General features: G+C 39.8%; 2 protein-coding genes across 2 annotated transcripts; one reads left to right on the top strand and one right to left on the bottom strand.

The window, feature by feature from the left end:
• Positions 1-2,733: 2,733 nt before the first annotated feature.
• EAF02_001742 (uncharacterized protein) lies at positions 2,734-3,933 on the top strand (the record flags this gene model as incomplete). Its single annotated transcript, XM_038897790.1, has 2 exons — positions 2,734-3,751; positions 3,893-3,933. 2 exons carry the CDS (start codon positions 2,734-2,736, stop codon positions 3,931-3,933), a joined length of 1,059 nt encoding a protein of 352 aa, XP_038762765.1.
• Positions 3,934-6,376: 2,443 nt separating this feature from the next.
• EAF02_001741 (uncharacterized protein) lies at positions 6,377-13,225 on the bottom strand. The gene is made up of 6 exons (XM_038897789.1): positions 12,902-13,225; positions 12,291-12,733; positions 11,577-12,217; positions 7,344-11,526; positions 7,141-7,290; positions 6,377-7,082 (listed from the first exon to the last, which is right to left on the bottom strand). Exons 1-6 carry the CDS (start codon positions 13,027-13,029, stop codon positions 6,886-6,888), a joined length of 5,742 nt encoding a protein of 1,913 aa, XP_038762764.1. The 5' UTR covers positions 13,030-13,225; the 3' UTR covers positions 6,377-6,885.
• Between the last annotated feature and the right edge of the window lie 15 nt (positions 13,226-13,240).

The raw sequence follows: 13,240 nt of genomic DNA, 5'->3' as shown, positions 1-13,240 counted from the left end.
ATTAGTAGATTAAATATTAATCCAAAAATCTTTGGATATTAATCCTACACATCGGCAAATTTAAGAAATTGAAAAACATTTTTTTGATATTAAAAAAAATAATTCTATACTTGGGAAACGATAGGTTACAAACTTTCTTTAAAGGAATCTAGAGATTAGAACTAAAAGATAAGTTAAAATCGATTCAGTACATATCAAAGGTGTAACTATCAATACTATTAATCAATAATTCCCAAAATTAGATTTGCCCTTAATTTATTATATTAAACTTCAATATTGATATAATATAAATAAAACAGGTATATAAGAAGACCAAGGATTAAATGGATTAATTCTAAGAAACTCAGAATATTGTTTTATTCAGAAAAAGGAGCCTAGTTCTAGAACTTGAATATCACTTATAAAATGCATCTCAGCTGTGGGAAAAGCTTTTAATCCCTTCATTATATTAAAAGGAAAATCAGTACAACAATAATGATTTTCAGTTAATTTAAAGCCCTATAAAGAGTAGTATTTCACTATTATAGATAATAAATGGATTACAAATAATATTACCCTAAAATAGCTTAAAAGATCTTTATACCTCAAATAGCCCTCCCTTCATTAGATAAGCTAAAACTCTTTATATTGGATAAGTATGGAAGTCATAAAACTATTGAATTTATATATAAGTACTTTAAATACAATATATACCTCTTATTCCTTCCATTATATATATTACACGTCCTATAGCCTCTTGATTTATCCATATTTTTATTTCTCAAAAGAGCATATAGGTATTATTTCAATAAATTAGTTTCTTTATCAGATTCTAGAATAATTGGAAAGACTAATTTCCTTATATACTATTAGAAAGTATAATTAGATAATTTAATAAAATATAATATACTATTTGGATGAAAAACTTCAGATTTATAGTCTTTAAATTATACTAAACCTATTATATCCAGATTGTTGTTTGAAAATAGTAATAAGAAAGTTACGAATCAGAATTTATATTTTAATAATAATCCTATACATCAATAAAATAAGGAGTTCGCAATTTCAACTTTTAAAACATCTCGAAAAACTAATGATTTAAGATTATATTCATATATATTCCTTCAAAACAAAAAGACCGATCTTTATACTCGCCACTAGTTTTTTAGGAAAATTATTAAAGGATTCGATATTAAGGATTATAAAATTCTATAGTTTGAGTATTGAATAAAGCAATTGGAGTATTAATTAAAGCAAGTCGTTTTTAAAAAAAAGTATAAAGTAAAAACTAATCTAAATTTGAAGTTTTTTAAGATTAAAAAGATTAGGGAGATACAAATTGTAACGGGAAATTGTAAAATTGATATGGAAGATACTAATAATAATAATGAAAGTATAACTTTAAGTATTTATTATGATGCTGAATAATTGTTGAATAAATGATGTTTTAAAACTATATAATATGAATTTTTAAGGTGGCCCAAAAGAGGGGTGGCTCGAAAGTGGGGTACCCGACTTATCCCAGATTTTACTGATAGATTCAGCGAGGGTATCGACCCGGCATGGGTCAGTGCAGTAGGAGCAGCAAGAAGAGCAAAGGAATATATGTTGAACCCACCGAACTGGGACTATGAGTTCCAGGAGCAAGTCTATGGGGACGAGTCGCATGATGAGCTATTGTTGGGATATCGATCATGTGATCAAAAGAGGGCACAGTATTACACTAGCGTATACACTAGCACTAGCACTTCTACTATATTAAATACTAGCTTCCCATAGATAATAATGATCAAGGACAAAATACAACCATAATAGACTAAAGTACTTATTACACTTATCAACCAAGTTGATACCAACAGCTACAAAAATTCGAGAGGTTAATCTAAGCGTTTTACTGGACTTAAAGTGTACTGATTTTATCAAACACAAAATCAACGTTGATGAAGAATATTAAATATGATATATTTTTACATACACAATAAAGATTCTTTCCCGTGCAATGATACTCAATAAATATTCACTGCTACTATCAGTCAATCTTTCTATGATTACTGTCTAATTACTATTTGGAGAAATATTCTCTACTTACAAGCAGCCCCACTCGAATTTGAAAGGATCTCTCAATCATATTAGTCCCACCCTAAAACCGCAAATGTGTAGTAGCTTAATCAAAAGGTTCGAGTGTCTTTTTTGGAGACACTTTTCCATTGAAGGGGTGCCATTCTCACTTCTTACGTTGAATATGATACCTCCGACGTTCCTGAAAGTCAATACAGATATATCTTTAATTTCTAGAGCAGTTTTGAGTTACTGATGAATGATTTGCTAAATTATTTTAAGCTTCAGGCACTTGCAGACTACTCTAGTTCCAGACTTTATTAAATCTATACACAGAAAGAAAGAGGGTCGTGATGCTATAGAGCCGTAGAGCTCTAGTGCTTTCAATGTGTTTTGAGACTCTTATATATGCATAGTATTCCCGCTGAGTTTGATGGATTCTGATTATCAAGAATCACAACAACAACTGTCGGGATATCGATCATGTGATCTAGGAGGGCACTGTATTAGCAAGCGAGGTGCTAGCGCTTCCTTATAGGTAGTACTAGCTTCTCATAGTTAACAATGATAAGAACGATTACATCATAGTAAATCAAAGTACTTTACACTTATCAACCAAGTTGATAACAACAACAACTTTACACACTGGCGAGAAGCATCATAGGATTATCTCTAAAGTCATACCAAGATCTCCAAATGTTATTTTCACATCAAGAATACATCGGAATGGACACCAAAATGACCGCAACTGATCTATCAATCAAGACAGAGCCTTGGGTCAGATTTTCACCGGAAGAAGCACGCTCTATTTACAAGCAGCTCCCTGATGATCTCAATACCTGTAAACTTCCGGTAACCACAACTGTCATCGAGTCAGAAAACGAAAGCACCAGACAGAGCAGTGACAATACCAGTCTCCTGCTCGAGAAATTGCCCGTCGAACTTATCACCAAGATTCTCAGATTTGCCTGCACCACAAACTCTCATCATGAGACGCTCCCGATGTGCATACTCAAGATCAAGACTGGAAACCAAAGAGGCCGCATTAGACGTTGTTCGGGAAAAGCCCGCGGGAAGGGAAAAGAAATTCAGACATACAGAGCTCTGAAGATAACATGTGCTAGCTTCCGCAACATCATCGACGCCACAGATATTCTTTTCAAAGATAACACATTTGAATTTTGTTCATTGGAAGAACTGATCATCTTGAAAATTCTCCCTCCCAAGCAACGTAATGCTATTAAATCAATCTACTTGACTGTGGATATTACATACGGGTTTCTGATGGGAGGTCCCGGTTTTCCCTGGACCCCGAGACATTTTGCTCACACTCCACAGCGTCTGCGAGATACAGAAGCCGCATACTGCACTCTTGGCAGCTGTCATGGTCTGCACAGCTTATACATCAATATGGACCGATGGAAAAATTATCTCAACAGCTTTGATGGGCCGAATAATCAATTCCCATTTATCTTGATGGCAGGTAGTAAGAACCTCGATGCTTTACATTCTATCTGCGGTCTTCAACATTTTCATATAACGACATCCAATCATCAGCAGCACCCACGTTCAGGTGATTTTCCATGCTGTTTCAAAGGAAGGTGTTTGGATGAAATCGATGACTTCTCCGCCAAGACGGGTATTCTCGATCAGTCTCTCGTGGAAGAGTATAAGCGACGTTGGTATTTGGGAATGAGTCTGTTGGAACAGGAAGGTAAGATTACTTTCCAATCATCTAATTGACTCGATTTGAGTATTCAAACTAGTAATATTCTGCACCGCAACTACAACTTACGTCTATCAACCACACTCCAAACTACTTGCAAAATCATGACTAACTCCTATATTTCAACAGTGCGAAACATTGTCACACGACCCCGTCTAGAATCTGCATAACTTTATCAAAATCTTCTGATCATCGAGAAGCAGTAATTTTCATCTAACGCCGGACGATTGAATTCACAGAGAATTACTAACTAGCAATTATTCGAGATAAACAAAAACCGATAAACTGCTCTCAATACTGGCAGACTAATTTTTGAGCCAACTGTCAATAGGTTGGAATCTTCCTTATTTTCCTATCTCATTCGTTCATTCAAGCAATTTTCGCGCTCAGGATAAGTTTTTAGAAGACGCAGCTGGCATAGATAGGAATAATGATAATCTATTTCATCTGAATCTTTACATGAATGATATAACATGTAATAACAATGGAATTCCGAACTCAATATGCCGGCCATTTCAAGTGATGTAATACAACATCATATATAACAAAGAAAACACGCAAAATACTTCATGTTACACCGATTACATCTCATAATATAGTAACTTTGAGATTATATCAGCCATTTTAGCTGTTTATCAATATATAACTATAAATGTTCAGAAAGAGATTATTATAAAACTCTACATAGGTATCTCCATATGACATATGATATAATAATATCGATATGACATAATATGATACAATAGTATAATAACTTGATACATATGACTATCAATTCAGAACCTTAAATAACAAATGTCATCTCACCATCTCGCTCCCTTGACCCTCATCACACAACACTTCTCTTTCCAACAAAATATCATTTCCCATATATATAATATCACATAATGATCTCCAGCAATCTAAAAGAACCCTAAAAAACACTGCAACAGCTCCTAACCGTCCACTATCATCCACTAGCTCACCACCCTAACTTTTTTTGTTCCATATATACCGTCAAATTCCACATCATGTCTCCAAGCTATCTACTCGAGTAGATATGTATCCCTCTACCCTCTATCCTCTACCCTCTACCCTCTATCTCTCTACCATCTACTCCCAACCCTCCATCCCCATCCCACAAAAACCCAACTCCAGCATCCCAGATCCCACAATCAAACCCAGCCCTAACCCCACCTACCTACCTACCTAGATATCACTAATTCAAACAATTATACCTATATATCAACTACTAAATATTTATCAATACTACATATACTAGCTTAACATTAAAAACCTCTCATAATCAAGAAACTCAAAACTCAAAACCTTAACTTTTAAAACCCCTATGATGACAAAGTTAATATCTAGGTATAAAAAAAAATTCAATATAAATCTCTATACAATATAAAATATTATATTAATATTTTCTTTATTATTAATGAAATGAATATTTTATTAATAACGAATATAATCGGCTCAAAATCGGATCTATTTATTATTGACATTTAATAGAAAAAAAGAAAAAAGGAGCCCAGAAGAGCCCCTAGAGATTTTTAGAATAGGTGGATAGAAGGGTATGTGCGTAGGAGCTAAAGAAAGAGGGGAGCAAGTGTAGGAGCTAAAGGGTGGGTAAAGGTATTAGCCGAAACTCTAAAAGGGGGGTCTGTATATTTCACTTTTATTTTATTTTTCAATCAGAAGTTTTATCATTGTATTATACAGTATAGAATGTATTATTTAAATAAGAATACTAGTTAACTCTAATCTATATACTTATATTGAATTCGATTATTAATCGAATTTAATACAAGTAAACTTTTTTATTTGAAAATAGCTTTAGGCTAGAACTTTTGAAAATCAAGAAATTTCAAAAAATTCTTCAAGTCCTATTAAGATAAAATTTTCTTATTATATACAAAAATAAGATTAATTATACTATACTAATACTTTAAGAACGATATTTTCAATATAATATTAAATATCGAAAATTTTATTGTATTTAACGAAACGATTGTTTCGTTATCCATGGATTCTATCACTACAGGGAACTCCTCTCTTCTCTTTTCCTCTCTTTTTCCTCCCCTGTCCCCCCTCCTCTTCTTCCTCTTTCATCTCCAAAAATATCCTCTTTCATCCCCAAATCCGCAAACTCCCAAATCCCCAAACTCAAATCCTCACTTCCTAAACCTCACTCCCTAAACCCCATACTCACCCACCTACCCACCTACCATCCAATCTCCAATCTTCAATCTCCCCTCTCCAAACAAAAACCCAAACAAGAATTTAACAAATCGACAACCCTAGCTAGCTAGCCTCTTATTTTTATCATTCATCAAAAAACAAAAAACATAAAAAAACACAGGTTATCCATCAAAATTTGCACCAAGAGATATGAATCAAATGCATCAATTAATCAATCAATCTCATCATGAGGGCGGCGCCTTTAGGATTCTATATATAGGTAGGGTGGGGTCTTATTAATAATAGATAGTGTTGAGTACATCCATCTAGTCTCTTGACACCAGTAGTACTTGAATTACAAAGCTGTAATCGAATATACCCCCTTCTCATAATCACACGCAACACATACATTCACATTCACATCCCAGTCACACTCATCACCCAAATGCCTATTAATATGTGAGTGGATCAATTCATCTACCTAATATCTAATATCAAGACTAGTGTTTGCAAAGTAATATTTGTAGAAGTAAGGCTACCTAATAAAAAGCTAAAATCCCATCCCATCCTGTGCACCAGTCCATTCCAGTCATATTTGCAAACCTTTCCCCTTCAAGTTCCGGACAGGAGAAACCGGTTTACAAACTATGCGCCCAAACGACCCACCCATGCAATTTGACTCCTTTCTCTCTTCTTTAACTTCCATTACAAAAAAAGTAAGTAGATAGAAGGTATGAAGAAGAAAATGAATCTGGCTGATGAAAAAAGAAAGAAACAATTGCAAAAAATAGCTCGTGAATACATTCTGGTTTGGCTCGGTTCAAAGTAAGCAAAACCAACCAAATCCCCCAATTTTTGTTCATCCTCCAATGAGAATAAATACCCGAAAATCTTATTCCATATTGGACCAGACCTAATGCACGCCAGATTCAGTTCAATTTTCGCCATGAACATGCGCCTTATGACAGATGGAAAGCACCCTGTCCTTCCCTAATGGCAGTACTCATACGTCGTCGCATGACATCTAAATCAGTATAATCGGGCAATTTGAGATAGTTGACACATGTCATGACACTTGGCAAATAGTCATCGGAAGAGTAGGGTGGTTCACTAGGTTTGCAAACCACAGTGAACATTGGTGTAAGACTCTTGAAGCCTGCAATAAGTTAGCTATCAGTTGTCGTAGAAAAGGGATACAGGCATATATAACTTACCACCAATGGGGAGTTTTGGGCTTCCAGTTGTGAATTGAAGGAAATCCCGTCGATCTGGCAGACTGAGCTCACTCATTGTCTGGAGCAGGTTCTTCACACTCTTGCTGTCCATATGGAAGCCGTGGTCTGCTTTAATAGAGTCGGTCAAAGCTATGCACATGTTAGTGTTATTATATCATACAATCAAAGGGGACTAAACATACTTTCAAGAGACCAATCCTCTTCAACTCTGCCAAACAACATAACCAACTCATCCGGAGTGAAAGCCCTCAAAGCAGAATATGGGAAGACTTGAGTGAAGCCTTCACGGAATGCATCGATTTGCTTTTGAACACCACTTCCCAAAGTCATATCAATAACCTTTTCAAGGTAGAGATCAACGTTGTCAATAGTGACAGAGATTGAAGAGCCGTTGGGAAGAAGATCAATGGCATATCCAGGAAGTGTGAAGTCCAGACTGAGATCTTCAATCTTAGCCCCGTCAATCTCCAAAGCTTCTGTAGCAAGGACTTTCTGAGTAGCTGTCAAACTCGAGTCCTCGGCAATAGCCTTTTTCGCAACAGAGAACTTCTTTATCATCTTGAGAGACTTGGCCAGTTGAGGGTCGACAGTTTTGACCGTACCAAGAGAGGGAGTCACAGGATTCGATTCGTCACCAATGCGGAAAAATGTGGGGTTGAAAGAAACGTCGATAATACGAGAGTCGATCATGGACCTAGAAACGAACTTGCCGAGCATCTTGAATAGGTGCAAAATTCTCTTTCCATTCTCATTCAATGATTGTTCTTCGCTCATAGGTGCCGGGAAAAGGCCTCGGACACCAAATGCATACTCATCGGTATCGTTATCGTTCTCACGCCATAGCTTGAGCTTCTTCTTGGAGAACTCTTTCGAAACCGAAGAATAAAATTCAAGTGTTGGCCCGAGACCAGTTCCGACTTCTTCAAAGTACTCGACCTCGAGGATACTCTGGGATGCACCATAAAGCTCCATGACTTTCAAGGCTGATTCCAAAATCTTCGATCTAGATATCCGGACTTTCTGGCGTTGAAGCCTACCTAGGAAAGGACGTTCATCGCGATGACGGTCTCGGCGGGATTCGTCAGCAGATTGGGCATTCTGCCATCTAGTCATTGAACGAGCATAGCCAAAAGATGTTGACTGCAGGAATAGATGACGTGTCTCGAAAGGAAACAAGAACGGGTAAAGTCGAGCAAGATCTTCGCTCCAAGTTGGAAGACAGTTGCTGGCAACCACAAGAGGTTCCTCAAGTTGCCTGTTCAACTTTGCAGTGAGCTTAGTGTTCACAAATTGTGACAAAGGCTCAGCATTTAATTTCAAAGCATCCTTATTATCAGCCAAAACATCATCTAGGTTGGCATTAAGAGCGTGTAGGATGTTAAGTAATCGAAGGATCGAGGATGTTGCAGGATGCTTATCTAGAGACGCGGGAATGCCAGATGCCGTAGTTTCTGTACTGGCCTCTGATGCCCGAGAGAGAGAGCTAGGCTCTGGAGGGGGTGGCCCTGGAACACGCTTGAATTTAATGGGGTGAATCGCGGACCAAACACTTCGACTTGATTGATCTTCCACCGTGTTGGCCATGGTATGAACAGCGCGGTAAATGGTAGTATCATTAGCAATTACTTTGCCATCCAAACTGAACTCAATGTGCCAATCCGACGGAACAGCTTGGATTGCAGCTGCATAGGACATAGGTCTGGACGATGTGGTTGGGGTGGACAATGCCTCTTGAGCAGCAGCTGCCTGAAGTGCAGAGCTACTGCGGGAAGTGCTTGGTAAAGATTGTGATGGGGTCGCGACTCTTGTGCCATCTTCCTTACGGGCTGTGACCTTGCCACCTGCAGCGACCTCAAGATTTACAGCTGTAGGATCAACAGGGGAATCCTCTTCCATTTCCTCTTCCATATCACCGACAATGGCGTCCAGTGCAGAGCTATCTTCTAACTCCTCATCCTCACTCATCTGTCTCTCATCAGCACACTCGAGAGCCGTAGCAAGGGCATCCTCTTCTTGCATGGGTGCTGGAGGTGGGGGAGGTGGATCAGTTTGAGCTCCCGAGCGCCGAGCCGAGCGCCGAGTAGGTTTATCTGCCGGTGTATTCGAGGTCGATTGGTCGGCCGATGCAGGCGTTGGGGCGGGACCAGACTTTGATTTTGCCCTACGAGAAGTGCGAGGTGTAGATGCGGTTGGATTTGCTGCGGCTGCGGCGGCAGCGAGACGTGCCTGGGCATTGGGAATACCGGCATATGGATTGGGCAAGCCGGCTGCAGCAAGAGCAGCTAAAGCACCAGAAAGGCCGTCTCTAGCTCTAGGTGGCCGAGGACGATCAGACAAGCTGATTCTGGGACGAAGGTAATCATCCAAAGCTTTGAAAGTAGCGATGGCATGAATAGAAACCATGATGTTTCGGTACGATCTTGGAATCTCGGAGTCCTCATCAGCTACTAGCTTGAGACGAATTTGTTTAGCAAGCATCGACGCAGCACTACTCCTATTTCCCTCAAAGCTATTTGAATGAACGGTCACTACTTCAAAATGTTCTGAGCGGCTCAACAAATCTTGTAATTTGTGGATCAGAAGACCAAATGGAGTTGCAGGCATATCTGCTCCAGTGATTGATTTCTTGGTAAGAGTTTGGCCCATGAAGACTTCGAGGAACGCAGATCTAGCATCGTTGGCGAGCTGCTCGTCGGGATTATTGAAAACTTCCAATAGAACTTGGACTATTTCGGAATTCAATAACTCGGCACTTGTAACGCTTTGTAAAACATCGCCATCAAAATATGATGCAAGTGTAGTGAAAAGCTCAACTCCATTGCCGGGGCCTTGATGCAGATAAAAATTTCTGATGTCCGAAGCGAGAGATTGTAAACTCGTCAAGATTTTGGTTGCCTTCTTCTTCATGGCCTTACTATTCTTCTCGTTCTCATGAATGTCAAGGAACTTTTGGGCGCGGGCGGCAATGATATGCATCATAGTCTTTGGATCTGACGATGCATGTCGATGAAGACCGTCTAATGACATTGTAGAGCCACGAGAGCTGACTGGAGAAGCTGTTACATCATCTTGTAAATCATCATTATGTCCGATTTCATTATCCATTTCGTCCTCGTTATTCTCATTGTCTTCGTTGTCTTCATCTGACGAGTTGTGATCTTCGTTACGAGCCTCTCCATTTTGACCCGCCTTTTCAGAGATTTTACTATCTGCATCGGCTTGCGTGGTAGCAGGCTTAGACTCAATTGTTTCCGTAGACGGGTGTTTGTTTTCAGTCTTGGTTTCCTCGATAGTGGCTAGCTTAGTAATTTCAGCAATTACTCCCTCTCTGTAAAATTGGTAACGATATATGTCTTCAAGGCTAACTAGAAGAAGCTCCGTAGCTTGAAGTGCCGAGACCACTAAGCTGGGGTGATCTTGTTGTGAGAGAATTGCAGCTAAAAAGGATGCATATGGAACTGATCTTAAAGCCTCCATCAAAATATCTTTGTCAAGATTAGAAAGCATTCTGAGCTGAGCGTTGAGGACCTTTTGGCGAACGTGGAGATTGACGGTGCTAGAGAACGCGTCCGTTAAGGTTGGAAAGAGAATGATTGCAAATCTCTTAACCTCTTCTCTACAGCCCTCCAAAAGTCCAATACGAATCTCGTTTGCGGACTTTTTTCTTGAACCAGACGATGCATTTGTTGCTGCCGATTGAGGTTCGGTGTCAATATCGTCGTCGAACATAGAATTGCCACTTCGTGGAATTCCAGGTAAAAGCTCACATATAACATTCAGAGTCTCGATAACCTGTTCTCGAGGTCTGTGTATCAAGGCTTGCATGATCACAACGCTGTCAATCTTGGATGCTACATCTTCTGTGGCGCTGGGTGGCGAAACACCAGTCAAAATCTGATATAATGTTTCAACAACGTTCATTTTGAAAAGTTCGGCGGACAGTTTAGGACTCGCCTTTGCTGTGAAAGCAAGAACGCGGAGAAATTGTGTATGAATATTAGCACCAATAAGATTGGTAGATCCAGGGAGCAAAAGACGAAGAATGACTCGTAGTAAATCGGGGCTGACGAGCTCTTCAAGCTTGCTTGGATGGTACCTGAAGCTCTCCACAATTCGGGTTACACAGAGTGAGCCCTGCTCAACGACTTTCTGATCGTTAGAATTGAAAACGCTTAGTAAATTGGGCATAACATCCTTGACTACGTTGAATGAATCCTCTGGAATATTTCTGCAGCAATTTGCAGCAGTAGTGACCGCAGTTCTTTGTGTGTTTGTGTTATGGAAGTCAAGATTTGTTAGACAACCTGTCAATCCTCCCTCGCGGACGATTGATGCTGGATATTCAATAGATATTTTTTCCAAGGTCTAAGGTAAAAGTCAGTATTTGAAGCAGAAATCTAAGGCGACGCACTCACACTTAAAGCCTGTTCAGCTATATCAATGAAAGTTAATTCTAAAATGCTCTGGCAGAGAACTGGGACAGCGCCACCGTAGACAACGTTAGCAGTGCTTGCGGGTAAAGCTTCCATCAGATTGGCAATGCATCGACAGGCAAGGAGCATTATCTCAGGATTTGCCTCCCCAAATCCGAAGTCAGCAGGTTGCATCAAAACCACCAGTTCTTTGACAAAGGCATCCGGAGAAAAGTGACCGGAAAGATTGTCTTCGGTAGAAACAAGTAGTATCTCAGAAAGTTCTTGTAAAGCTATTAATTGAATGGAAGGGTCGTCTTTTTGCTTCAATTGTGTCAAAATGTCGCGCAATCGAGAAGAAACTCCAGACATCATGCCACTCAAAGCTCGCAGAGTGCTCGATAATCCATGAGGTGGTCCACCAGGTCCACCGAAGCCGCCAAATGGGTCGTCATCGTCATCATCCCCGCCATCGTAGTCTCGAGGAATATCATCGTCATCGTTGTCATCGCTGGGATCATCGTCATCGAGTGGATGTGGGGGAGGCTTATCATCTGCATCGTTCATTGTAGTGTCTGCATCCTTAGCAGCAGTGGCGGATTTCTTCGACTTCTTACTCGAGCTTGGGGTGCTACTTGAGGCGTCTGCTTGAGAGAATATTAGCAACTCTCCACTAGATCGACCTGAATGTGAATAATTTCAATAGACCTGGCCCACCTTTCTTATTATTTCTATTAGACTTGCGCCTGGAGGAACTGGCAGCCGTGTTTGATGGTTCATTGGAAGGACCAGCAGAATCACTGTATATGTTGTTAGATACTAGACCATGCTCCGAATGGATCTTGACTTTCCTGTGACTAGACATAACCGCAGGAGCTTTTGCGTTCTTTCGACGAGAAGATGCGGCTGAAGCAGGAGCGGGTGTTGGAACTTCGAGATCTGAGACCTTCTGACGCTTTGAACGCTCCGATGGAGTTGCCTTTGTGGGTTCAGGTTCCAGAGCGGGACTTGGTTCCCGCACAGTAGCTTTACGCTTTCGTGATGGGGCTGAAGAACGACCTGGTGGAGCTACTGCTGCAGTTGCTGCAGTCGCAGAAGCAGAAGAGCCGGCCGATGATTCCGAAGAGTTGGCAGCTTGCCGCGCGGATGATCGTGTAATTCTGGAAGACATGAGTATTGGCTCTTGAATAATAACCTCTTAATCCATTCAACCATCGACAACTGGTGATTGACAGTCGCAAGTAGTTGAAAATGATTTAATGATTAAGAAGAAATTGTTGACGAGGGAGAAACGCAGGTAAAAGACAAAGGTAAAGGTGGTTGTGTACCTGGGAGTAAATGAAGAAGATGAAGAGATGGAAGTCGCAGTGGAGAGTGGTCTTGATATTTCTGGACCGTTATCGTTAAATGATGTCGACTCTTGTGGCCTTTCAATATGACTCGTACCCTTTGCCATTAATCCATCAGTTCGGTTTCTAGTATAGAAGTCGCCAGTAGTTTCTTTCGTATTTGTTTTTCTTCTAGATATCGTTTGTAGAGGAAATTATCAACTTCCTTTTTTTGTTGAAGAAGAAGTGGTGGTGGTGGTTGACTTTCCTTTCAAGGAGTTTGTAGTGGTGTGTGTGGTGGTGGTGTGTATTGCTTGTAAGAGGAGCCCTTGTGTTCTA

This window comes from Botrytis sinoallii, assembly GCF_014898435.1.
Source record: "Botrytis sinoallii strain Bc 23 chromosome Unknown BSIN_002, whole genome shotgun sequence".
Lineage (NCBI taxonomy): Eukaryota > Fungi > Ascomycota > Leotiomycetes > Helotiales > Sclerotiniaceae > Botrytis > Botrytis sinoallii.
This window is presented reverse-complemented; position numbering and strand designations above follow the sequence as displayed.

Coding starts and splice junctions, on each gene's coding strand:
- EAF02_001741 (XM_038897789.1), bottom strand. CDS start 13,029: ATGGCAAAGGGTACGAGTCATATTGAAAGGCCACAAGAGTCGACATCA. Junction 12,734..12,901: donor TCTTCTTCATTTACTCCCAG/GTACACAACCAC, acceptor CATGTCTTCCAG/AATTACACGATCATCCGCGC. Junction 7,083..7,140: donor CCCAAAACTCCCCATTGGTG/GTAAGTTATATA, acceptor AACTTATTGCAG/GCTTCAAGAGTCTTACACCA.